We start from the raw sequence: 27,437 nt of genomic DNA on the forward strand, positions 1-27,437 counted from the left end.
TTAACGCACAAATAAATGTGCAATTATCGCAGACATTCTATCAGACATTTCTGTGTGCCAGTCAAACTCGCACGCTCCTCCCGTGTGCAAAGAAACTGTGTGTTTACGTTGTCCTGAATTTCGGCTATCAGGTAAGCCGATACCGAGGTTGTGTGCTTGACTTGATACGCCTCTGATTAACTCAGCACCAGCCAGTATAGCTGATGCGGGGTTTTCGTGGTGGGGGTAAGATCTGAAGGCAGCCTGAGAGAAATGACATCCTGCAAGACAAAACTCAGGGAAAAGGACAACAAATTCCGGTGAAGTTTCTTTCACTTTCCCGTGATGCACAGCGCGAGTGTAACATTTGGCAGTTGTGTTTGATAAGTCATTTCATTATAATAAGTTAATAAACAGACATATTTGACGGGTTACTTCGAGTATTTGAGATTTAACTGACGTGTAAATTTAACGTGAAAAGTTGACCAGCAGAAATTGAACAAGGAAAGTACTCAAGAGGTTACCGTTGCACACCGTAACTAAGGCAACCACTAGTGACGTGACCGCGGGAGAATAAACTCGAAAAGAGCACCCAAACACTCCGGGACTGTTTCTCTGTTTAGTTCGCGTCTTCCTGTCAGTAATAGCGTTTGTACTGAACATGGAGAGACATAACGTGGGAAGAGAAAGGCTCATAGTACCTACTGACTTTACCACACCAGCGGTTTCCAGTAAGTTTGTTGTTTTAGACGCATTTTTGGTCTACACTTGCTCGTAACGCAAAATGTTGAGTTCAAGATGATGCTAGCTAACGTTAGCCTACAACGTGACGTAGCTTATTTTGCTAAGTTTGTCTGCAGTTGTCAACTTCAGCGTTAACTTATTACCGTAAAACGTAATAATTAAATTAATAACCTGTGCTGTTATTTGCGTATTTAACCACTGAAATTAACTGGCTTCTATGTGGGACAGGCGTCTATATGGTACGGGCTTTTGTTTCCTTTCACACAAAACTGTTGCTCAGCAAAGTTAGAAATATAGTGAAATGCGATGTAGCCACACCGGGCTAGTAAAAGTGACTGGGCGTTGGGTTTACATTTGAAGTTTTACGATGTTAACAAGAAGTAGGGGAATACAGTTGTCATATGTAACTTGGAAACTTTCTGTCCAGTGTTAAAGACAGTTTTTTTTTAGGAAACTTCAGAAATATTCCATTGGCATTGGACCACTAACAGTTATACAATACTAGCCTTGTTAAGGCATGCACGCCCATAAACATAATTTACTTTGCTATTTAGGGAATACGCAGGAGGACCTAGTACCCCCATCGCACTTCACATCAAGTGTCCACTCTGCTGGAGCACACAAAGGTGTTGAAATTGCAGGGACACCACCACACATCTCCTGCATAAATCCAGGTGTGACATCCGTACCATCAGGAGATCCCAGATCTGCCAACCCATGGCTTGCCATCACTCAGTCACAACAGGAAATCTTGGAGCTGAGGAAAGAAAATCAGAGGCTCATGATATTACAAGGGGAGAGCATAAGGGGAGGGATCCCTGTGGATCACCTGACAGACCGTAGGGCAAGGTGTTCTTCACAATATGTTTTATATAGTCAGAAGTATTATTATTGTCTGTCAATAATAGGTGGTATATTGGGCACATGAATAGCTTCTCTTCCTCAAACACAGAAGTTCAGAGAGAAGTGAGCAGTGGTCCAGATGGGAGTCAGAGTGGCGTCAGGAGGCAGAAAAGCACAAGGCTGATGCTGAGAGGCTGAAGGGCCAGGTGGAGGCTCTAAAGGAGTCTGCAGAGAGACACAGGGAAGAGATGAGAGACAGAGACAGCACCCTGAACAGGTATGAGATATGCTTATGTAAAGCAGTCGACGTATTTCACATGTTGTAACGATAAACGTCTATGAACATAAACACTGAATGAATGATGAGTCATTTAGAAGATGCTTAACATGGCATCCTGTCTTCGACAGACAGAGTCATGAGTTGGAAGCAATGCGTGAAGAGCTATGTAAAGCAAAGACTGATCTCAGCCAACTCAGAACAGAGCTCACTCACAGCAATGCACAGAAGGAGAAAATGAGCTCTCAGGTAATATTTTTACCAACAAAACATTTCATTTTGACACTGATGTTGACGAAGATCACCTGAGAGTTACTAGTGTCTTGTACTTTTTACAGTTTGTAGTCTGCTGTTTTAGTAGTCTTGTGTTCTTAAAGTTTTACAGTCACTTCACAGTTTTTGATCTAGCAGGTATTACTATGATTAGTTTAATATGTATGAAGATTTGATTTAATCAATTGAACATTTTTATTTTTTGCAGCTTGAAAGAGTAAAGAGAGAATCTGGTCATGAAATTACAAAGCTGAGGAGAGATTTAGCGAGGAGTAAAGAGGATGCCCAAGAGCTCGCTCTGAGGGCTGAGATGGCTAGGTTACAGGCTGCGGAGGAGGCCAAACAGCAGACTCTCCGACTGTCAGAACAGCTGGAGGAAATGCAAAAGAAGCAGGAGGTGGAGGTGTGTGGCAAATATCTCCAAGGAAATTTAAACAATTATAAACTTTTGACAACTGATTTGAGTGATTTCAGCTCAAGGCCCTGCATTCAAGAACCCATGTCAATAAAATACCGCCTTATTATCTGTATGTCTTGAAATTTCCATTGTTTGGCTCTCTTCACTTTTAGCTGCAACGGCTGAATGCTTCCCACTGTGCAGAGGTGGGTGCAGAAAGAAATACAATCAGTGAACTACAGGACAGACTTCAATCGATGACCTCCAAAGTGCTGCAGCTAAAAAGCACTCTGATGGAGGTATCTACTGAGAGAGATGGGCTGAAAGAACATTTAAGGTGCCACATTCAATATAAAACCAAAGAGAACTTAACATTTGTAGCACTTTGTAGTCAGATTCACTGATTTTTTGAAGGGGATGTTGTTTATTTTTCAGCCAAATGGGACAAGCTTTTGAGACACAGTCGGCAACACTACACAGCCTCAGAAATTACATCGGCCAGCTCGCCCCAGAGAATGGAGAGAAGGAACAATTAAATAAAGCTGTCGAGGTGAAGACAACATAAACTGCATTGATTGCAATCAGCCTACTGTAAATTAATTGCACAGTGAAAAAAACTCCCTTCATTTCTTTCTTTTCCCAGCAGGTTAAAAAAAGCATTGTGGAGAAAATAAGTGTTACATTTATGAGTTAACGTGAATGTTATAACAATTCATCCTAGAATGTTGACTTTCTTTCTCATATCATCTGTTTTGTAGAGGCTGAACAAAGAGAAAGCTGCGCTTCAGATGACCACAGAGCTTTTGACCGTCAGGCTAAACTCTTTGAATGAGATACTCGCCCTCCAAGAAGAAAAAATAGTGAATAAGGTGAGTGTCACATAGCAATCCAGGGTACAAGCCCGGTGTATGCTGATAACACATGGTGTGCAGTAGCACTGCTGCTTACAGGCTCCCTATGCAGACCGATCAGCTACCCATCATTGTGTGCACTTGACTTTAGGCTGTAAAGTTTTCATTTTAGTCTTATGTTAAAAGTTTGTAAGTAAGTGTGGATGCACTTTATGGATCTCCTGCAGACCATTTTGAAAAGCAGACCACAGGGTTTAAGATTGATGATGAAGCAGCTCCTGACAGGATGGCAAAGCCCCGCAGGAGTAATTCAGTTGGCTGAACACTATTCAAATGTTGTGTGTATATATATATATATATAGTATGACTCTGCAGGTGACATATAAGCTTATTTTTTCACTTTTGGTTGAAAACTCTTCTCTGATAGTTTGTAGATGTAGCTGTGGGTAGAAAGGAAAAATGATTCTTTCATTCAAAAAAGAAAAAGCTCAAGTATGATATGGAAAACAGCAAGACTAATTTGTGAGCAACAGGTACTCATGCTATGATGTATTTTCTGAAGTATTGTGTATTTTTACCACACGCTTGTGTTGTAAAAGACTTTGACAGGCTCTTTTGTGAAGAATGGATCTGATGACCTTCAAGTACTGCAGCTCTGGAGAAACAAAGTGTTCAAGTTGTGTGTCCAACTTCGCTCAAAGGACATTGAATTGAGAGGAGAGAAGGATGAACTTCTTTCAAAGGTAAGAAAATGGTCTTCTGTTACGCTTTGATTTTTGTATTGTTTTTTTGCCACCAAAATGGTGGAGGAAATTGAAAGGAGGTGGCAAATTTAAGACAAACTACGCCAGTGTCCTGAGCGCAGTTATCAAATTCAAGCATTAAATTGGCAGCATGGCGAAAAAAAGGACCAGGTGGCATGAATTTCTGACAGTTATCTGGCTGCCATCAGTAGTGAAGCACTTGGTTTTGCATGTAGTGATGTGGCCTGACCTGTGGTGTTCTGAGTTAATAATAATATACAGAAAAATAGCAGTCCACCTTTGCCGATCTGTTACCTCTCTCTATCTGTCTCTCTCTCTCTCTCACTCTCTGTCTCTCTCTCTCTCTCTCTCTCTCTCTCTCTCTCTCTCTCTCTCTCTCGCTCACTCACACACACACACACACACACACACACACTCTCAGTGCTGCTAATTCCTATTACAGTCGGTTCGGATGTGGGTGGTTGATTAGAGTATATGAAAATGATTGATTGCTATTAGCCCCCTGCCTCCCCAAGGTCCCGTCACGTCCTGTTGTAGCTTTAAATATTCACAGGTAATTATCACTGAAGCTACGAAGCCCCTAAAATGGCAACCAGGACAGACATAGAAAAATAATGTCCACTATGTTTAAAATGTGGTTCTGTGTGTGTTTAGGTCAGATTCATGGAGCAGCAGCTCCAGCAGGAGCAGCACCGAGCTAGTGTACTCCAGCACAGTCTTGATGACAGGATAGCTGAGCTGGACCTGGAGAGAGTGGAAAAGGAGGTTAGTACCAGAACAAGTGATGTGATTTACGTGGCTGTCTGAAATTTTGATGATGCACAATAAATTTGTGGCTCCTTAGGAAAGTGATAAACACTCTTGCATTTTTACCACAGCAGAGGATGCTGACGATATGAAAACTTTGCTTGGTTCCAACAGCAGTTGAGGTTTTAAGAACAGCAGCTGGGCACGACGACATACTCAAAACTGAGCATCACAGTAAACTGGTATACGATACACTATTAAATGTATGTGGTTTTCTTCCCAGACTTTGAAACAGGACTTGGCCCAGGAGCGAAAGGAAAATTCACAGCTCCAGACACAGAGACAGAAAGAAGAGGCTGAGCTAAAAATCCTGACAGAGGCAGTGCGAAGGTAAAACACATTTATCTGGATTAAACAATGAGAGGATTAGGTGGTAAATTAGAGTCATAAAAGAAAAAAAGGTAATTGTTCTTCTCATTGTTGAAAGATTCATTAAAGTTAATGCTTTATTGTCACACATCCTGGCTGTGCCTTACAGGTTCAGTCTGGCATTTGAAAGCAAGGCGGCAGAAGTGGATGCAGCTCAATCAAGGCTCAACGCCTTCACCCAGAGGCTAACCTTTGCAAAAGGACGAGTGGAGACAATCCAAGGTGCGGTCACACTGGAGGTTGATGGTGTGGTTGCAGTGCTTCAGTTTGAATTGCATATTTATGGTAAAGAAAGTGTGTCACAATGTTTTTGTTTTTCAGGTTTGATCATGAGGAGGGCGGCTCTGCAGAAAGTTCAGCAGGCCAGTAAACAGGCAGAACAAGCTGCTGACAGGTATGATGCTTCACCAGCCGTTTTTACATGATGAATGCACCTAAACAGTCTTTACCCAATGCAAGAATATCTTTTTGTGTCTGGCTGTACAATAAAGTTAGCCAACCACTACATTAGAAAAACAGCTTTCTTATTTAAGTACTGACATGAGTCTTTGTGCAAAGAATTTATAAATTGCTGCAGTAGTGTATGTTTCTTTTCACAAATATTTGTGAATATGTGCTTTTTGAGAGGTTTTGCAATGATGTGTTTCATTGCAACTAACTGCATTTTTTAACATTAATTGATCACATAATTTACTCTATAATGGCAAAAGTCATTCAAAATGCAAAATGTGCATAATATTGAGCCCAGAGTTAGGTCTTAAAAATGCTTACCTATTCTGATCAACAGCCCCAAAACCCAAAGCGCTCAAATTAAAATGTGAAATGAAGAAAGCTGAGCACCTCTTTGCACTTTGTAAGCTGTAAACAGCAGATGTGTCAGTACTTTTACTTCCTAAATGATGAAAATGAATGACTACTGGTCAGACTTGGAGTGCATTAATTATGAGAGAATTCATTTAATCCAAGAACCCTTTCAGCACTAATTTGGGGAATTAGTAAGAATTCTTATTATAAGCTTAATGTTTGCACTGTCCAAATAACTAGGCATAAAAACAAGACGCAAACTGACATGACATGATCTGTTTCAGCTTTGTTAGGGTGTAAACATGGCAGGGGAATATGGCTGATTTCAATACTGCTTTATTAGTACAAATATTTTGCAGATGCACTGTAACAACATAACAATTCAACGGTGGTTTGCAAATTCAGTTTTGTTGTTTGTTGGGTTATTAGTCTACATGTAAAAATAGTTTAGAGTTTGCCTTCCTCTGTTATACACCATGCAGTTGCTTCTCCGCCTCTCTGCTTGACTTTCTGCTCCTTTATTTGCTCTGCCATCTTGTCTGTGTTGCCCTGCAGCATCACAAACCTTCAGACAGAGCTTAGTTTGGTGTGTGAAGAGAGAGACAAGCTCACACAGGAGCTCAAAAGAACCCCCGAGCTCATCGAGAAAGCTCTGGCTGATCTCAAAGAACAGTGTGAGCACCCTTACAACTCCCAACACCTTATTATAACACATTATCTGTTTATCTGTTTGGTATCTATGTTTTGGCAATGTATGTGACTCAGTTTACCATTTGTACATCCTCCGCAGATGAAAGCAAACTGAGCCGGCCGCAGCAGGCGCTGGAGCAGAGCTCGGTGGAGGTCCGGCAGGCTGTGACTGGCAGAGAGGAGGCCGAAGAGAGCCTGCAGCAGATCCAGACCCAGCTGCAGGAGAGCAAGGTCAACCTGGAGAAACTCCGCTCTGAGCTGCTCAACCAGCAGGAGCACAGCGAACGTGGTGAGGCAGCAGCTACCTTAAGCCGCATGACTGTTTTTTCAGCCTTGACTTATCCAAGGAAAGCATACTAAGCACTCCTGCTCTATTTCAGAAATGCCCTTCGTCACAGTGTCCACATAGTCACACCTGGCCACTGCGGTCTCCTCGGTAGCTCCACTGGAGCACTTAGGGATTAAAGGACATGCTCAAGAGCACCTTGACAGTAGCTGATCAGGGAGAGTTACTGAGTTTCCCTAATACCTCTTTTTCCAGTTGGTTCAAAGATTCAGCCTGGGTGCTTCTTGGCTTTAAACCAGCGTTAGGATATGGTCACAATTTTTCTGTCGTATGTCGTCAGGTGGCCCCTGTATGTTCAAAAAAGCATGTTGCCACTTTTTAAGTAAATATGCCGAATTTGTTGGCATCAGTTGCCTGTGTACACACACATCCACTAGTCAGAGAGCATCATTAGCATTGATTTGTAGTCTTATTTGTGCCCACCTGATGAACGCAAGTTCAATATCCACTCTCCTCTTAACTGTGTTTTGCTTTACACCTACTCCTGAGGGAAATATCTGGCTCTTTAGCTGCTAAATGCTCTGCTATTTTTACCAGTAAGTTGCTACCTGGGTCTGTTTGGTGTTGGAGATGTAGTGTGCAGTGGGTGAACTAAAACAGTAAAGTTGTGGGCTAATAAAAACAAACAAACAATGGCATGAAAGTTGAGGGGAAGCGTAAAGTAATCATTTTCTCTGTGGGTTTGTTGTTGTGATTTACTCCATTCATATACATGGCATCATGGTATCCATTGGTAACATAAAAGTATTGAGTATAGCTGCTTTAATGACGCAGATATCAGTTTCAGACTGCTGAATTTAATTTCTGTTAAAGTGAGAGTGTGGGACTTTGTTTGTGTAATTACTCTCACTGCCAGAGGGTAAAGACCACTGTCGTGCATGCTAGGGGTTTTTCAGGGCCAGTACTGATACAGATTTTCATTAGGTAATGAGACCGATAACTAATATTTGCAACTCATATAAATTTACAATAAAAATGAAAATCTTTCTGTTAACATTTGGAATTTGGAATATAACAAACTCCTACACAAAACTCAGTTTAAATGCTTTTAGCAAATGTTTCATTAAAACTGAAATGTTCAACATCATATACAGCAAGATCTCAGCACCTTTTTTTATAAAGTCAAGTGAAAATTTAAATAGAAAATGAATAAATATAAAGTTCCTCCCATGCACACTCTCGCTTTCTTTGCACTTTTTAATTAATTAATTAATTAATTTTTATCATCGATCATTTAAAAAAAAAATACAGATACCCAAAAATGTCGGTCAGGCCGATAATTTTTCAACCACTAGTACATGCCTATAACATGCCTGTAGGTGAGCCCGCCGCATGTCCCCCGCCCCTAGGAGAGCACCATTCTTCTTAGATTTTTATCCGTCCTCTGAATGCTGTTTTTTTTTTTCTGGAGCATCCACTCCAGAAACTTCTTTCTGTTCCTCAGAATTTGCCTCCATAGCTGTCACCAAACTCGTGCTCTGTCACTATCATCTCTCGCCCTTCTTGCCCTGTTTTGCTTTGGCTGGTTGACATAAAAATGCATCTCTTTGAAAGTTTCCACATACACCAGGACTCCAGTGAAATATACACAGTTTTTCCAGGTGGGGATCAGTTTGATCAGCATTGTGTGTATGTGTTTGGCGAGGACCTGAATGTAACCGATGTTCATTTAGATGTAAAAATCCTGCACTCCAGCTTTAATTTCTAGGTCATAATTAGCTTTGCTGTGTATTCCTCTGTTCTTATTTAAAGAAAAGGTGAAGTAATGTTAGACTGTAGCTTTGATTAACCCCCCCCCCCCCCCCAAAAAAAAAACAAGAGGTGCTTTTTCTGATTGTTAGGCTTCTGCTGTGTTGTAGTCCTTTATGTGCTGTAGGAGTTGGATTGTAAAAAACTGATGAAACTGGAATTTATTTGATCAACTCCTTGGTTGTGGAGGTCTTGCAGTCTATGAAAATTTACAAACAGATGCAATAAAATCCAGTTTATCGCCAAAAGTACATAAAAATACATTAAACTCTGTTTTCCAGTGTGTGTGTGAGATACTGTATTGAGGAGTGGTGCATTTGTTTTGTTCCCCTTTAGCCCTGCAGGAGAGAGTGTCTGAGATTGAGGACTGCTGTGCTGAGAAGCTGAGAGAGATGGAGGTTCAAGTCAATACTGCCAGGAGAGAACACACCAAAGCAGGTAGCAGGATTAGCACCATGCTATCTCAGCCCACAGCAGCTTATCGTAGGGGGGGCTGAAGTCATTCTGTAATGCAGACAGTGATCTAATATGATTGCTATTGTTTACAGAGTATATAGCAGCATTTCCCTGTGGCTTTTGATCTGTCTGTGTTGTCTCTTGCAGTTATGACTTTGCGGCAGTTTGAGAGAGAGGCAGCAAGGAAACACAACGAGATGAGAGAAACCCGACAACACCCAAAGAGGGAAGTCCAGAATAAACAACTCAAGGAGACAGAAAGAGACAAAAAACTACTGCTGGTAAGAATTTTAAAAGCAAAAGACGGTTGTGAAAATGTTTCTGTCTGACCTCCTGTGACCTGTATCTGTTCCAGGCCAATGTTGCAGAGAGAGGGCTGACAAGTGAATATACAAGAGCTCACACAACAGCTCTACAAAGCTCTGCGGCTTCCGCAGAACATAGAGAAAAACCGTCAGAGAATAGTCGCTCCGTGGGAACAAAAGTACCTGCAGACGGTGAGCAGTGTCCTAACTCATCATGCGTCAGACACGTCCTAACATTTACACAGACATGATTGATCTGACCGATGGCCTGTCTGTATCCTGTCAGAGAGACTTCTGTCTGTTCTGGAGGAGCTCCATTCTCTCAGTGCTGCAGTGGTAAACAGCTCTGAAGACTCTGCGGAGGAGGAGGGACAGAGTGACAGCGTGGGACCATCCACAGGCAGCCTGCACAGCTGATACCTGATGATGACTCACTGGAGCCAGTGAACGCACCTTTCATTTGTACAAAAAGGTGGGCAGTGTCGGAAAAAAATACAGTCAGTGGAAACAATTTGTTTGAGCCAAATATCAGAAAACCAAGCATGTCATTGCTACGGGGTGTCTGAGAGGAATTATAGCTATCTAGTACAGACGGCTTTAATTTAATACAAACATAAATTCAAGTTTATAAAATTCTTCCGTACTTTTTCTACGTATGTCCCCAGGGGGACTGTTTTTTTTACAGATAATACTGGACAGACATTGGCGAGTCTTTAAACTAAAGGAATGAAAGGTTTAGATGTTTATGCGAAAAGCTAGAGTTTCAGTTGCAGAATAACCTGTTTTTTTTCATTCTCTTGCTTGGACTAAATCGCCTCACCAGTAAGGCTGTATTCTGCACTTAAATTTCTTTTACTCATTTTAAATTATATTTCCCCTCAAAACTGGCCCCAAAAGAGTTTGAATTATTCTAATCAAATCGATGAAATGCTTAAAATATATATTTATACTACATATAGAATAAAATAATTTATGTTTTTGACAAATAATTGGAGAGTTTGTGATGACTTAAATAAATGCAAATATGAGACTAGATTTGTCAATGTTAGCACAAGATAAAAATCCACATCCATCTATAAAATAATGGACATAGCTACCATGACATCACCCATTGGTTTGAAGACTGCTGTTACGGAGCCTCAAGTTTGGCATTTCGGCTGCCGCCATCTTGGATTTTTGGAGCCAGAAGCGACCATATTTGGATTATATGGTGGCGCTGTGGAGGAGTGAGGGGTGGATCTGACTTAATCTGACTTGGTATTGCATAACTTTGGACCTTAATAAAATGTAAACGGGTGAGTTATATAAAAATTCACCCCCCGCATACTTATCCCTGATGTTGATATTAGCTGTAGAGACCAAAAGCATATATTTAGTACCAGGCTGTAAATATGTTTATTTGTGTAAAGTTAGGCATTTCAACATGGGGGTCTGTGAAGATTGACTCTGTTTTGTAGCCAGCCTCAAGTGGCCATTCGATTCAACTGCCGTTTTTAGCCCTTCGGCTTTGGCTTCATTTTTCAGGTTGCCGTTTGATTGTATCGGATATCAAAGAAAAAATAACTCGGTTGATAGAGTTCTCGTTCTGCTGATGTGAATGGAAGTCTCATCTGTTGACTTTGATGGTGGAAGTTTATGTGATGGTCCAAGTCTTTATTGGTATGAGTTAATAAAGTCTTTCATGTTGCAATTTTCTGGCGTGTTTTGCAAAATATTGATGAAGCAATCCATGATTTGATAAAACTCTCAATTTATTACCATTGCTAATTTCCATTAGCAAAGTCAAAACCCATATAAAGATGAGCAACAAATATAGCATTGTTTTTAATAGGTGAAATCTTTAAATAAAATGACATTTTTGCATTTAAAGTTTGACTTTAAAATGCACTGGTATTTCTCAGGTTTATAGTTAGCTGAGGGCTTGGGCTTTGATATGAAAAAGCAGCTTTTAATGTGATTGGTGCATCTGCCCTGTCACTATATATATTACATAGGGACAATGGGAAGACCTGTATGATTTCGTGTTGAAGAAATCAATATTTTCTATTTGAAGTCCCTTAATAGAGGTCAATTTTAAAATGACTCTGCAATCACAGGATGGATGATGATAAACATCATGATGAACCAGATAATTGTGCTATTTGTCATGTTGTCATGAGTGCTAATACATTTTGCAGTAGTTCAAAGTTTGGAGCCTCTGGGTGAAAACATCTCACGGAGGGAGAGCTGAGCGAAAATAGAGAAGGAAAGTCGAGACTTTATTAGTGTTTTCAAAGAGCATCAAATATAATTTGCAGAGACACACTCATTTCTGGAGAGGTAATTCATCACAGCAAGCGCAGGATGAATGCATCAAATTAGATTTTTTAAAAGAATATTATTGGATTTCAGCAGTGCACTCTTGCTTACATCTGCTGCTTAAGAGTTTGCAAAACAGCACTATACAATTTGTATTGTGCTGTATATTAAGCCACTGATCCAAAAATCAATAATGTCACCGATGACACAGTGAAGGAATAATGAACGGTCCAAACTTGCTTGTATAATGGTGGGTAATTTTAAAGAGATGTTACACGCAATCTAATATCTAATCTTTGAACATTTGTGTTTTTGTGAGAAGTACTTTGGATCCCATCATGCATTAACATCATACATTTATGCAGAAGCAGTGTCATATCAATGCCACTGTTATATAAATGATTGTGAGTCATGACTGCAAATTTTAAGCCTACTGCTGGGATAAAAAAAAAGAATTACGTAAAATAAATCATAAGTCACCATGGCAGTTTAAAACCAGCAGAGGGCGATGTTGTCAAAGGCGAGAGCAACTCATACAGTGATTTCCAGCATTGTTTTGAGCTATACTTTGTAAAGTGCAGTTTCTTCATTGGAGTATTATAGAAGACAGTGGATGATTTCTTAAGGATATACATGTGATTCTTACCTGCAGTTTCAAACAGGCCAAGAATGAGTGAGAGTGCCTATATGCACATATAACGAAAAGAAACCTACCATCTGTATTATCTGTAATTACTTCTTGAATCAATCTAAACAGATAACATGTCCAAAACCACTTAATGCTGTTTCTCCACAATAGAAAAACAAACACAATTCTTGTGAGAAACTTGAAGCACAATGCAAATATTTTTGCTCTGTCCCACGTGTTGCAAAAATATGCATTACAGCATACAGCCTGAAGAAATGCATTTATCCATCTTGACCGCCTCAGAAATGTGCAGAGAATTGCATAGTGGCAAGTGAATACCATGGTTAACCTGATGAATAATTTAGTAGAGCATTGCAATCCAGACAAGACATGAAGCAAATGAGGTAATAAAAACCAATCAATAAGCTCCCAAAGGATTTTTATTCACAATTCAGAATTAATGGAATGTAAAATGAGCGGTTCAAGCAAACTAACGTGCCAAGCAACTGTGTTTTTTACATATCTGACTCCAAGCAGCACTAACATGCTATGTTAAAACGTGTGTTGTACTTGAATAATCATAAAATTTATGAACAGATCAGAAACAGACTTTCTTAGACGTATACAGTTACTCTTTGCATCTTTTTGTTTTGCTGAAATGTGACAACTGACCTTAAACCAGTTCTGTGACCGCTGTGTGTTGGTGTATGAACCCTCCTTCCTCTGGTTCTGAGGCTGATACTGTGCTGTCAGAGTGCAGCGTGTCAAATCCGAACATCTGCTGTCATCGGCCCTGCCTGTCATCAAGTGTCTGCATCAAGGTTCAGTCCTATACACTTCTTTTCTGGTATAAGCTGACCTGCAGGTTCTTTCCACTGTTGGGATGTTGTAGAAAGAATTTTGCCCTTTCGCTTAATGTTATCGGTTTATTTTCACTAAATGATTAATGGCCTTATTATTGCTGAACCTTGCATCAAATATTTATGAGACAACATGTAGAAATCAGTTCTTACAAATAGGTTGGGAATGGAAAAAGAGTGCTGTGTTGTCCTGTTGAGGAATATCTGCTAAAGGTCAGGTGCTCTCAGCAAAACTTTTCCATGGCTCCTCACCTCTCACCTCTACCTATTGATTTACTTTCTCTAGTACTCTTACTGTCTTTTGGCTGCTGCAACAACCAAACTCCCCTGCTTGGGTTTGATAATGGTTGATCTCATTTTAACAGATGATCAGCTTTCTATTGCAAGATTAGCTTGATGCTTTATTTAAGGCATAAATGCACAGCTTATTGCTTAACTCTTTGCTGTCAAGTTTTCTGTCTGATTCCCTCGCTTGATAAACTTCTGTCATAGCCAAAGTTAAACTTCACGTGTCTGAAGTGCTGTGGAAACTTAATCATCTGACTGTAAAAACGTTCTGTCACACTTTGCCAAATGTCCCCAAAGTCAAGTCCTCTTGGGATCAGTCCTCATTCAAGTTAGCTACAGCCAGTGACTGGAATATGTGACAAAAAAATCCATAAAACTGGTTAATTTTTACCACTGTTTATTCTCTCAAGGACATTAGTGTTGCTCCTCAAACATGTTTTATAGAAGATAACAGTAATCTGCCTTGTTCTTTGCCACCACTAATATTTAATAATTTAATTTAGAAATGTGCACTCTGGAATGCTAAGTCCTGTGCAGTTGTAAGATTAGAGGATTACAAGCTATAACCCCCCCCCCCCATTATTTCTTTAGTTTGCATCTTTGCAAAGTTCTTGCAGGCCGGAGGTCAGAGCAAACTTGAAGCAGTGCGTGAGGTTGATGTAATCCAGTAAGTCAGGGGGGTTGACCACCAGTGCTGCACGCTGCATCAGAGCGTGGTGGATTGTTGTGCACTGCTGTGGCAGGCCATGCTACAGGGTAGAGCAGCAGCCACGGAGGAGCAGGGCGAGGAAAGGAAGCCAAGTATCCCTATTTATAGATGTAGGCAATGTGGGGCATTGTTTGTACGGTCGCAGTATACTGAAGTGTCCATTCTTCAAACTACAGCAACAGTAAATATTTCCCTGTAGTTGGTGGAAATGAAGCAAAACTATTCTTATAATTTTTTTTTTGTGGAATATCATTGATAAACTAGAGTGACCTCAAAACACTGACTAAAGTAGATGATAAAAATACTCTTTTACTCAGTTTTCTGACCAAGAGCATCGGGAATTAAAAACATTTATCAGGGAAGAAAATTACAGCACAGTATGTTATGAGTTTTTACACACATTTCAGATCAATAAAAAAGAGCTTGAAGCCAGACGTCTGCAAAAAACATGGTTTCAACATGGTTTCAGTAAACATGTCGTCATCTGTGCCTGATGAGGTCTCCACCTGTGCCAATCAGTCACCTTGTTTGCGGCTGTAATTGCAGTTTCCCTTTGGGATGATCAGTGCAATTTGAAATGCAGTGGTGCAGTGCTGGTGTTGTTTACCAGACGCAAGAATGATTGTACAAATGTCATGAAGGAAATGTCTCACCTTTTATAACCACACTGCGACAAACAAAAAGGCCCTTGGCCCTGTTTTACCTGCTCTAAAAACTAATACATGGAAATGTTAATCAGGCAAAGTCCTGATTAAAGTTGTGATTAGTGACATTTTTGCTGACGTGGAATCACTTTATCATAATTGATGAGTCATTTGGAAGAAGCTGTGTGGTTATATGCACGTTATTGTGGGTGCAAACTAAGCTATTGAAATCAAAGTATGTCAAGAGTAACACCTGCATAGAAACTTCAATCCGCAAGATTTCTTCAAGTAATGCAGTTGTTTTCTACTGTTTTCTAACACTTTTGCCAGCAAAAGTGAAAGTAAAAGCCAACCCTAGATTCACTCTTATTTGTTGTTCTGCCTCACTATATTTGCATTTTTTTGGTGCTGTGTCTCTTGGATGCATCTAAAGCTCTCATCCCACCTGAGCGCTTTAGGGGCACATGCCCATAAATATCCTTAGCATAGAAAATAAAGACGATACAGGCAGAAAAATGCGTCGCCACACACTTCTATTGGGTCATGAGTGAATTTGATTGAAAGGGATTACTTGTGTATGAGTATTTACATATTTTTTTTAGGAAAATCCTGTATGTACATCCTGTACATACCATACTACTAGCTGCCAAAATTTTAACAACTCGACTGGCTTTGCCTGGGGTCCACCTTAATAAAATGACAGTTCATAAACAAAAATTAATAATATTTGCCAGTATAAAGGGCCATAATAAATGCATTGCCTGTTTCCAACCTGTCAACGTTTACTGTCCCCACTCGTCTTTGCCAAGAGGCAAATCAAGTCCCAGCAGCCCCGTGCAGCCATTTGCAGCAACCTTGCACAGGTCAAGTGCATGCAGGGACATTTCTAGGGTTTGAGGACATTTGAGGGTTAGCCTGGATTTGTACAGGGATCCTGTGAATCCTCCCCTAGCACCTGTTTTGATGAACATGCTCTGTACTGATGCTTTTATGCACTCTGACACCTTATTTACATTTCAAGTACTCAACTTTAAAGTAATCAATTTATTGTCACTGTGAATAAGAAAGTGGTTGGCACCCAGCACCCCTTGGCAGGTCAGGTTTGGCCATGGGCCTTTAATTGAGTATCACTGGTGTATAGGCTTGACATATGTATTGATATTTGAAAACATCTGAAATGCTTTTTTTAAACTAATAGTGCATTTTTTGGAATAAAGCATAAGAGCACGCCTCTGCATCACACGTAAAACCTTTCAAAGTTTGTACCTGCCTGTTCTTGCAGACTTGTAGCCCACCTGTTTTAGAGACCTTAGATGATCTTCTATAAGAAAAATAGTATGAATGACTCATTTTGAAAATAAAACTTTCTTGTACTTGTGTAGGTTGCACCTAGCATTATGTTTTGCCCTTAATTCATCATCTTAATACTTCCATCAGCATCACAGATGCCTCCTGTTCACCATCTCAGTTTAAGCGTTTAATGTGCTCATGCAGATATGCAATCCCTGCTGAGCATCGAAAATACACATTTAAAAAACCATCAGGAGTCCCCACTTTCTTTGTGTTTGTATCATTGGGAAATGTTGGCAGTAAACAATGCATTCAGAAAGTGCTTTGCTGTTGGATGAGATTACAAGCAATTTAGACTGGGATCAGCCTCCACTGGCATCACTCTGCTTAGGCAGAATGGAAATAACTGCAGCACTCTCCAGCCATGCTCACAGTTTGTTTTCGGAATATTATGATTGAATATTTGACATAACACTAAAACATGAGATTACCACATGAAATATCCCGCAGAGTGTGTGCGGACTTAACTTTACTCCGTAGTTTTAGAGGTAATGAGAACTACGGAGAATATCAATGGAAAGTCAGCCAAAGGGCAGAAAGTCTAACGTTAGCTCTGTCCTTTAAAACATCTGTTGTTGAGATCTCATCAGGCAGAAACAGAGAAAAAAGAACATTGATAATTAAAACTGCCAGGCTAATTTGTTTTGTTCTGTAAGCGCTTTGCCTGTGGGATATTCGGTTAAAGACGTGGGAATGTTTAATCAAATTTCCATTAATATTCTGTGCTGCTGCACCTTCACTCCCTCTGGTTACCAACATGCTGTTCAAAAGAGACTTCCTAATTACCAGATTTTTAGACTTTCGTTTCATCCTTTTCTCCATTTGCAAGCAATCTGTTCTGCAAAATATAATTTGAATCAGTTGAGGCTCTGTTAGAGAGGATCGCCGTGTAACAGTTTAATTACGCACTCAATATAGTAATGGACAAGTGGACCCCCCCCACCCCCAGTGGAATATACTCTTTTCAGTTATGTATTATCGCAGTCTTTTATCATGTCAAGAGGAAAAGACATAGTGGTGCGCCAAAGCAGTTCTGCCATCTGCATGCAAAAATAAATACATTTCAGTTTTTGACTTGAAGTAATGAGCCTAATGATAACATAGCATCATAATTAATTCCTCTAAATGAACATTGCATTGAACTTCCCTTCTTTCAACAGATATGCTAATATTAGCTGTTAGGTATTATAAGGTGTAGGATAAAGTCAACTAAACAGATTTTGCAAACAATGAGGTTAAATCATTGCAAAACTGTTAATAGCATATATAGGTTTTGGTGTAAAAGGCTTAGCAGAAATTCTCAGAGATCTACTCATAAAGGTCATAACAGATAACATTAAACTGTATATTGCATAATGAGGCAGGAGGATCTTTTCTGGAAGGAAGCATAAACTTCCTACCATGTAACAAATCATGTTGTCTTATTCAGTATCAGTATACTTGGTGAGTGATCTTAAAGGAATACTCCACCCACAAAATGACAATTTTTCATATGATTTCTTAGTGTGTTTTATGTGTTTTGTTTTTTTTTTGTTTTTTTTTTTACACACATACCTCCACGGTGAAAGGAGAATTCAAAAAAAGAGGCAAACAGCCTTCATGAATTGAAGTAAATGGGGTCCATGTGTATCATAACATCTGTTTACAAACTCTCAGGCAACTCTGATTTATCCAATTGTATGCTCACTATAGTTACCAAACATGCATTTTGGTTTTAACATTGTGATTTATAACATGTCAGCACAAACAGTCTCATTAAAAGCAGAGAAGCGTGCCTGGGCAGGTGTGTGAGTTTGACCTCATATGCATGTGCATGCTCAGTAATGCTCAGGTCGCACTACTTGCAGGTGGTATTGCTTTAAATTGCAACATTTTATTCATTCATTTATTGATTAGCTATAACCGCTTATTCTCTTAAGGGTTGTGGGGGGGCTGGAGCCTATTCCATTTGATATTGGGTGAAAGTCAGGGTTGCCAGACTATTGCAGGACTGACACATAGAGACAGACAACCATTCACACTCAAATTCACATCTAGGGCCAATTTAGAGTCACCAGTTAACCTGACCTGCATGTCTTTGGATTGTGGGAGGGAGTCGGAGAACCTGGAGAACATGCTAAGTCTGCACACATGGGTCCCCCTTCTCTAAGGTCTGAACCTTGCCCCAACCCTTCTGCTGTTAGTCCACAGCACTAACCTCTACACCACCATGTCGTCAAGCAATGTTTTCATGATTCAGTTATGACGGACCTGTAGTATAAATAAGGTAACACTTACAGTTTCATTTATGCACAGCTAACAGAAGTCACAGACAGCCGGTTTGGTAAATGAGACTTGTGTTATACTGCACGAATCATGTGAGTGTTTGTCAAACTGCTGTGAAATGTGGATCCCTATGACTTCATCTTCACATGGCATGTGATTAAAAAATGTTTTCTTTACAAATTTCAGGTAATGCAGCGGGTAATTGATATACAAACTTTGTGGTTCTTTACATGACTGGAGATTAAAAGTTTGCAGCAAATTTATTATAGAACAGAAACAAAATCTAGGACGCCGTGCTCTCCAAGAACCAATGTGATTGCCAGTAGTTTGTGAGAGCAGCTAGCAAGTTGTTATTACAGTTAGAGCTGAAGAAAGAATTAGTCATTAGTCATTTTTATCCATTTTTTTTAAAAGCAAAAAACAAATAATTACTGTTTGCAGCTTCTCAGTTGTGAGGATTAGATGATTTTACATAATTAAACTGGATACTTAGTTACAATTGTTAGTTGGACAGAATAAGACAAATCTTCTCGGGCTGTGGGATATTGTAATGGGCAATTTTCTTACATTTTATAGACAAAACAATTGAAAGATAATTCAAGAAAATAATCAGCAGATTAATCGCTATTGAAAATAATTGTAAGTTGCAGCCTCAATTATATATCCGTACTGAATTAGAGAGAATGCCCGACATCCAACATCAGCATCTGACAGGGAGCTGGAATAAATGCACCAGCTAATGGGCCCTTCCTGGCTCATCACAGTATTATCCTTTTATTAAAAAGTAATACAGAAGAGCAGTATCTTATTGCAATGCACGTTCGGTTCTGAATGCCTTCCTTATGCAGCATGAGCTGTGTGTACAGTGTTCAGTCTATGTCAGCTTGGTGCATTAGAAGTTTGGGATTTTTCCCCATGATTTGTTGCAGATTTGCTCCAGCTTAGTGTGGATGTGTGGGAAGTGACTGAGATCAGCTACAGAATCTCTGAAGTCATCCCGGGTATTCAGTGAGCGTCTTATCAGAGCTTCAGCTGGGTTATTCAAGGATTTTCACATTGCTGCTCATGCCTTTGTCACAACCTGTTTAGATTATTGTGATGCACTTTCTACTTACATAACACGTCACCCTTGAATCATGTTCAGTTTGTTCGAAATTCTGCCGCCAGGCTCTGAGCAAAGTCTCCTCACTAAGTCTGACAAGTTGACCTTTGGTGTCCATATTGATAAGCTCTTAAAAAAACTCAGACCAAAGTTAGGTTCTTATTTTTGTTTTTCTTTTACTGCATAAAAAGACAAAAACATTTTTTTTCAGTATTTTTTTAGCATTATAGTCAGTCATAAAAAATGTTCAATGAACTTCACTGTGTTAAAGCTAATTTTTTATTGCAAATTACCGCTGTGCATATCCAGTTTACTGGCACATTACTCCAGTAGCTATAACACTAGATCATCAGATAAAAAAACTCCTCCTGCTTCCAACCACCTGTACAGAGTTGAGTAAATCTGCCTTTACCCTCCACACCCTTCAAGCTTGTTTTGAGCTGCAAGCCATACTAAACTTGGAATCTTTAGCCTCTCTTACCATCAAAAAGGCTTTAAAATTAGCTTTTACAGAGTAATATTATTGCTTTAAATAAGTGCCATTAGTCTTTTTCTGTCTGTTTTGTGTAAGTTGTTGTGTTTTAGTTTTAGCTTTTTTTGTAATGCTATCTGTCTCTATTTGTAATTGTATATAAAACCTTTTGTTTTTGCTGCCCATCTTGACTAGGACTCCCTGGCAGAAGTTATGTTGTATCTCAATGAGGCCTTTCTGGCTAAATAACGGGTGAATAACACATATACATTTGTGCTGTTAACACCTCTTAACGTTGTCTCCCAGGACATTTTCAATTGATTTTAACTACTTATAAGTGGCAAACCACCAGCCTGTATTCTCCTAAATGCGCAGTATATATATATATATATATATATATACACACACACACACACACACACACATATATATATATATATATATATATTAACAGGAACATTTATATACTGTGCATTATAGATTCACAATTTGAATTTAGGTTTTAATGGCTAAAAATCACTAAATCACCTATCTGCTGCAGGATTAAAATGCACTAATGTGAACTGAGTAAAAGATGAACATATTTCATTTGACTGTACTGATTGTGTTCATTGGATGAGTGAATCCAGTCAGTGTGTTTCCCAAAAAGTCTCTCTTTGTCTTGGCGGCTTTACTTGTAGTCACGCTGGCTGCATGTATTTTTAATTGCCGATGTAGGTCTGTCTATTAGTCATTCCTTGACTTTTCCTCTAGCGCCATAATTTCAGTACTTTATGACTTAAAGGGGATCACTCCCTAAATTCAGAATTCCAGTATGTTATTTTCATGGCCGAGGGAAGTTTAATCAATATTTATGTACAGGAGCTACTCTCTCTCTCAAAGCCAGAAACCAGAGTAGTATGTCTCAAACCTGTGATGTCACCGTGTGTAAAGTCTGGAGCTGCTCCAAAGACCGTCAATAAGAGCCTGATCATGTGGACCCTCAGAATGTTCCTTTTTTTAATACCCAAATGAGCTTTACTCTCTTGTAATGTTGTTAGTCTTGACACAGAAAATGTTCCCGTATTCTCAGAACGTTTGACATGGATGCTCTCGGTGTCATCTGGACATTTCCATCACCCTCAGCTGTTCTCCATGATAAATTCTAGTCAGCATTTAAACATGCAAAATTAAGATGATGAACATGCTCTTAGACACGCAGTGATACATGAATAAGTAATGATACTGTATCAGTCACTAATTTGTTTCTTGATTAAAATTGCATTATAACTTGTGCAATCCTTGCCAAAGTCGGATATTCTAAACCGACAAAAAATGGATGAGACATAAAAAATGACCTCAAATGTTTTTTTTTGTAAACTTGTTTTAAAAGATCCCATAAAATAAAGTGATGTCTACTTTCCATCACAACTTTTTTTGCAGGTGTCAAATTCAGATTAAGTATACTTAATACTTAATACTCAATATCTTGACTTTGTACTGATTTAATTGAATATAGGTCGAAAAAGCATCACAGCTTTTTTTTTTGGAATCAGGGTTATAGAAGAGAACTGCAAAAAAAGAAAAAAATGCCATAGACAGTACGATAATTTGTACATTAATTTTTATTTGAGTGTCCATCTTGGTTCAATAGTTCTCACGTGTCGGTCGAACACAGAGACATCATCTGCTATGGAAACGCTGTAATGGATTGATTACTCAGAGCTGTCAGCTTTAGCTGGTGTCGTGGTGAACACATCTGCACCCTGCGGTTGTTCACTCAGCTGCTCCAAAGAAATCCTTTTATGTTGACTTTTGTCTGCCCGCAGCAGCCTTTGTACTCAATACTGTAACCCGTTCATATACTGATGAACTCCCTGGCTCTGAACCCAAATTATTACCCTACCTAAATTGTCTGCTGAAATTCCTGAGTGGTAATTCTTCTGTTTATTTGTTTGGGGCTGAAATATTGCCATGTAATTATGAGAAGTAAAACAAATTAAATAGGATTTAAATGGTGAAGACCAGAGAGACACTGTCCAAGTGAGGAGCAATAAATTGCCGGTCTGTATTGTAAGACAAGGCATGTTGAGAGGCTCCGAGCACTCACTGCTGCTGAAACTATGTTGAGCCATAAATACAGGCAATTTACAGGAAGCCTTCAGAAAATGAAACATGAAAGGTTTTATCGTGAAGTTTTACAGCACTCAGCGCTCTCCCTTTATCTCCTGACCTTTCTGGGAAGCTTCACACCACTTATTGCAGCCCTGACCTTGGGCACCATAACACAAAGTACAATATCATGATTTCATCTGAGGAATTTTACGGGTGTTACTTTTATTGTTTAGTTACAGGTGAAACCTCCCTTGGGAGCCACTTCACCAGACAGGCAGGCATGTAACATACCGTCCATGGTTTTGGCTCATGTATTATTTATCGCACTGTACGCTATTCCCTCAGGTCTTCTCTCTGCGTATGATGTTGGTTGAATGATAGTTGTGACATTAAAGCAGAGTCTGATCTGCAGAGCATCCAGGAGAGAAACACGTTATCGCACTTTATTAGATTCTATTTGCTACCTCTTGATCCCTGATTGAGAATAAATAATGACTCTAGTTACACAGTTCACAGTTTGGTATTGAAGACATTGTTTACAACTGCATTTCTCATCTTTAATTATCCCGTGCCAGCCCTCATTTACGTTATCTGGCCTGAGGAAAATGAGGCTGCTCATGCATCAAAGCACTTCTGCTGTGCACTTTTCAATTCTCCCAGCAGGCTTTGGCCCTAATGTCATCTTACAGTAAATGTGAAATGCAGAACATGTTTACAGCCTGGGACAAAAAGCAGTTTTGGTCTCTATAGCTAATTTCAACTCTAATGAAAACTGGGGTGTAATTTTTTTTTTTACAACTTACTTAAATTTTGTTGAGGCCCAAAAGTTATGCATAATTAGGGGTGAAGCCACTTGAGTGACAAGCTGTCTGTGAGTTGGTGCTACAGTCTTTGAGTCAGATCCACCCCTCGCTACTCCGCAGCTCCAGCCTCTCATCCAAATATGGTCACTTATGAAAAAAAAAACAAGATGGTACTGGCCGAAATGCCAAAGTCGCTGTACAACAAATGGGTGACATCACTGTAGCTACACACATTATTTATACAGTCTATGGTTCTGCCCCGTCTCTGCCAAGCAAAATTTGTGCAAAATGTCCCTAAGTAATTTATGTCAATTTTGTTGGGTTTTTTTTCAGTTTTTAATATAAAGTTTGCCTTAAATTTCATTCTGGTTAGCATAAAAAAAGAAATCTTAAAAAGTCTTAACTTGAGTAAGTGTAGGAAACAAAAAACAAAAGGAAAAAAACATTCATCATGCATAACTCTGCTTTTTACTTGATAAATGCTTTTTATCACTGACTTACACCATGCAAATCTGAGAGCTCTAAATTTACATCGTTATGTCAGCATCTGTTTGACAAATGTCCACGTGGAATTTTAGAGAATGATCACGAGTGAGTCAAAATCCGTCGCCTTTTTGATGACTTAATCACTGTGGATGTGTCTGTTTGTAACTGTGTGCTCTGTGTTAACAGTGCTACGGGTAACACTGGATATGTGTATTTAGGCCACTCTGCTCCCTCAGGCTTACAACTTGTGTGCATAATTCTGTGGGTTATAACAAGCAATTGCTATATATAGAAAAACAAGGTCAAGTTCACAGGAATTGATAGACTGGTATTGACAGGTGATTGAACATGTTTGTTCTGTGGTTGGTTGTACGTTACGCATTATTCTATTTTTAAACTGACCTACAATCAGTTAATACAGTGGAGCGATTTGCAGTCTATCATCACGTTGCTCATGCTTAGCCTCTTGGACCAGTGCCAGTACAACACCGTGCTATTAATTGTGTCCGCCATATGGTCGACACCTCATAAATGCCATTTTTACTTAAACTCCATAGGAAGTTCTGCAAAGACCTGCTGACATTTACACTCAATTGAATCTTGTTAAAGAGGTTGTGTATCAGACAGAGAGCGAGACTCCCTGAGCAGATCTCATTTGCTGTGGTGGAAAGTGGGAAACATGCCCAAGGTGTGCTGAGGAGACCTGAATGTTCTACTAGAGGACTTCTAATACTAGAAGTATGAATGCTGTCAGATATCTGTGCAGGAGCTTCTCATCGAGGGAAACTGTGAAATCCTGAAAGTCACTGTCTTCTATTGATCCCAGAGAATCAGAGGCCGCAGAGCCACACTGGCATAAATTGTACCATCAGACTGACTCGTTAAGAGGCAGAGTGGAGGGAATCATAAAAATGGCAAACATATCATCTTTATTCTTAACACGTTCAGTGATGAATTCACTGCAGCAAAGTTTCTCTCTTCGTGTCACTTTTCTCTGCTGAGAAATGTTCTTGTGTCACACAGGGTCAGAAAGGGGGAGAGTATTAATTTTCTTTTGGCTTAAGGTAGAATAGTCTGACTTTTTTGGGAGATTTACTACTTTTTTTTTTTGGCCTAATTTTCAGCCCTTCTTTGTTGTGCCATTTTCACACTGGACGCATAAGCACCCTAATATATCAAATGTTACACAGCCACCCATCAGCAGTTGTCTGGCCTTTGACTCCAGAAGCACATTTCTCTCTGTCGATCATCAAATGATTCTGTTTCTCTGCTCTGTTTTCATCCATGCTCCATGCAGAGCTCTGTCTCTGTTTGCTTATGTGTCTATGTGTGTGTGTCTCCTCATCTCTTTAGCTCTCTGTTTATAAAAAAAACTCACAAATATGTGGAAGCATGGGATGCGTGTTTTATCATATATCATAATCATATCATTTATTCATATATTGTAGATGCTTTATATTGTTTATAATAGATTATTTGTGTGTTTTCTTGTTAAATTCACTTGCAGCTTGTGGAAAAAATATATCAGATGCCAAAACTATAGCTGCAGATTGCCAGCTGGCCCCAGAGTTCTGCACTGCTTGGCACGAGGCGTAATATAACTACTCGTAACATAAATAGTTACATCAAAAAGACAATTGTAAGATGCGATATGTTTCATAAAAGTGCTCCCCATAGGATGACAGTTCTGTCTCTGTATAAGGGTTTTATTAATGTGTACACCAGTGAAGCATGTCAGAGGTCTTCACGGTCCAAAATGGCAGACCCAAACCCTACTGGAGATACCTGATCTGTTTTTGGCCAATGATATTGCAGACTTGGCTGGTATTAAAGACCCGTCCTGGTGCATGTCCACAAGGACTTTTTTTATGGAAGATAATAGTTTAAATTGCTGTAAAAATGCAAATATAACATACTGGTCTTACCTATCTTACTGTTTCTAATGGAAAATAATGTTTAAGACACACTATATTTTTATTTTATTTTATGCTATTTTCACCTGTTTTGTTGGGGTTATTGTTGTTGTGATGGTGGTTGTTGTTGTGGTTGCTGTTGTTGTTGTTGTTGTTGTTGTTGTCATTGTGATGTAAGCTGCTGTAATTAATATACGGGGCTCACAATCCATCTTTCCTTTGCTCTGTCTCTAACTCGCTGGCGCCTCTGCCACCTTTTTTTTTTTACTTAACTTTTGCTCTCATAATCTGATCCTAAGTCAGCCTAATTATCAAGCAAGTTAAACACACAATGCTTATGCATTTCTCTCACTATCAGCACAGATCACGGGTCTTCCAGGGATCCACTTGGATATTACACATAATGCTAAAACAGACCCTGGATCCAATGAAGACCCATAATAAAAAAACTATTACTGGACTTGAACCCATATGGGTCCTGGGTTGGAGCTTGGGTTATAGGTTCTGGGTAGACCCGTAAAGACCTTGAGTGCACATTAGAAGTATATGATTTATCAGTTCTCCCCATTTTAACACTGTTGCATTTTGTTTGACGTGTTATAGTGAGGTTGCTTTTTTAAAGTCAAGAGTTGGGCATTAATATCTCACTTTACACGTGAGACACAAAGTTCAGCCCTGCTCACCACACCAGTAATTTTCATACAATGCCTTTCTGTTTTAATAACATGGAGAACTGAGTTGCTTGTAGTTTATTGCACGCTGCACTTTCTGCTATCCTTTTGTATTCACCAGTTGTTGAAATACAGGCACCTCTTGCGTTTTGCAAGAATTTAATTTAAACAATCAGAGTTTATGTTGAAGTAGACTGAAACTAATTGGATCATTCTTCAAGTGGCAGGAAACTCATATCTCCCAACGACATACTAACGGTGGTGTATGTCTGCGAAAAGGTCATACCATCCAGACATTGTTTTCGTTCATGGAATTGAACTTAATTATAGAGCGGTTGTTCTACTTGCTCTGTCCTGTGAAAGATCAGAGCTGTATGCCAAGCATTAAATCACATCCAGATCAATAAGCACAGGCTCTGTAGCTGTTCTGCTGTGCCGGTTTTGCAGCAGCCTAAATAGGAAGCTGTAATGATTTCTACCACTCCAGCACACATATATTGTATATATATATAATACACACATACACCCGTCCCAACAAATCACACTTGGTGAGCATAATTGATATTGCATTGCTCAGTTACTCTAATGGAATGTAAGAGTCGTGCTGCATAGTGAGTAAGCAATACTGCAGTGAATAAAGCTATTTAACTTTAATGTCTTGAAACAGATAAATGATTAAAGAGAATGAACTTCAGGCAGAGGAGTGGTCGTCCTTAGGAAATAGACTTCAATAACTATTTAAATCACATTCCTGTACAGTACTGCAGTACAGAAAGTGCTTTAAATGATATACCACAGTATCATAAAAAGCACTCTGAAAATCAGCTGTAAACTCACTCCGCTGGTGTGATTTGGTAGATGTTGCATTTAGCACAGGCTGCAGACATTACACACTATTGATTTAGACAAAGGTAAATAGAGTTGCAGTGTGCTAAATTAGAAACGGTAAAAAAAAAAAAAAAAGAAGCTAGCTATAAGTTTGTGGATTTTACACCAAATCAGGCACAACTGCTTTGAAAGAGTTTTATCCACCTCTTCATTGCTGGAGTTAGAGATTTGCTGGCATTGTTAAGTTTTAAGGCAAGAGATTACCTGGCAATCAACTCTTTAGGCTGTGCCACTGGTGCAGCGATGTTGTCTGCGATTCCCATTCCTGCCATGCGAGTCTGATTGCCAAGCGGAGCGCAACTTCCCTGTCAT

At 39.4% G+C, this 27,437-nt stretch overlaps 1 protein-coding gene across 2 annotated transcripts; it reads left to right on the forward strand.

Annotated features, from left to right (window-relative positions):
* The first annotated feature begins 370 nt into the window (after positions 1-370).
* On the forward strand, positions 371-10,777 carry cchcr1 (coiled-coil alpha-helical rod protein 1). Of its 2 annotated transcripts, XM_042499379.1 has the most exons (19): positions 371-710; positions 1,278-1,572; positions 1,676-1,843; positions 1,975-2,092; positions 2,325-2,519; positions 2,687-2,850; positions 2,949-3,063; positions 3,272-3,382; positions 3,964-4,107; positions 4,783-4,893; positions 5,159-5,265; positions 5,414-5,526; positions 5,626-5,698; positions 6,664-6,782; positions 6,899-7,087; positions 9,230-9,331; positions 9,497-9,630; positions 9,705-9,846; positions 9,941-10,777. In XM_042499379.1, exons 1-19 carry the CDS (start codon positions 641-643, stop codon positions 10,069-10,071), a joined length of 2,601 nt encoding a protein of 866 aa, XP_042355313.1. In that variant the 5' UTR covers positions 371-640; the 3' UTR covers positions 10,072-10,777. The 2 variants fall into 2 exon arrangements, with proteins under 2 accessions (XP_042355313.1, XP_042355314.1); XM_042499380.1 differs by lacking the exon at positions 2,325-2,519.
* Positions 10,778-27,437: the final 16,660 nt, after the last annotated feature.

The sequence above is a fragment of the Plectropomus leopardus genome, chromosome 13, assembly GCF_008729295.1.
Source record: "Plectropomus leopardus isolate mb chromosome 13, YSFRI_Pleo_2.0, whole genome shotgun sequence".
In the NCBI taxonomy this organism is placed as follows: Eukaryota; Metazoa; Chordata; class Actinopteri; order Perciformes; family Serranidae; genus Plectropomus; species Plectropomus leopardus.

Excerpts from the sequence above, each read along its gene's own strand:
- cchcr1 (XM_042499379.1), top strand. The coding sequence starts at position 641 with ATGGAGAGACATAACGTGGGAAGAGAAAGGCTCATAGTACCTACTGAC. Across the intron at positions 711-1,277 it reads TACCACACCAGCGGTTTCCA|GGAATACGCAGGAGGACCTA; the intron begins GTAAGTTTGTTG and ends TTTGCTATTTAG. Across the intron at positions 3,383-3,963 it reads AAGAAAAAATAGTGAATAAG|ACTTTGACAGGCTCTTTTGT; the intron begins GTGAGTGTCACA and ends GTGTTGTAAAAG.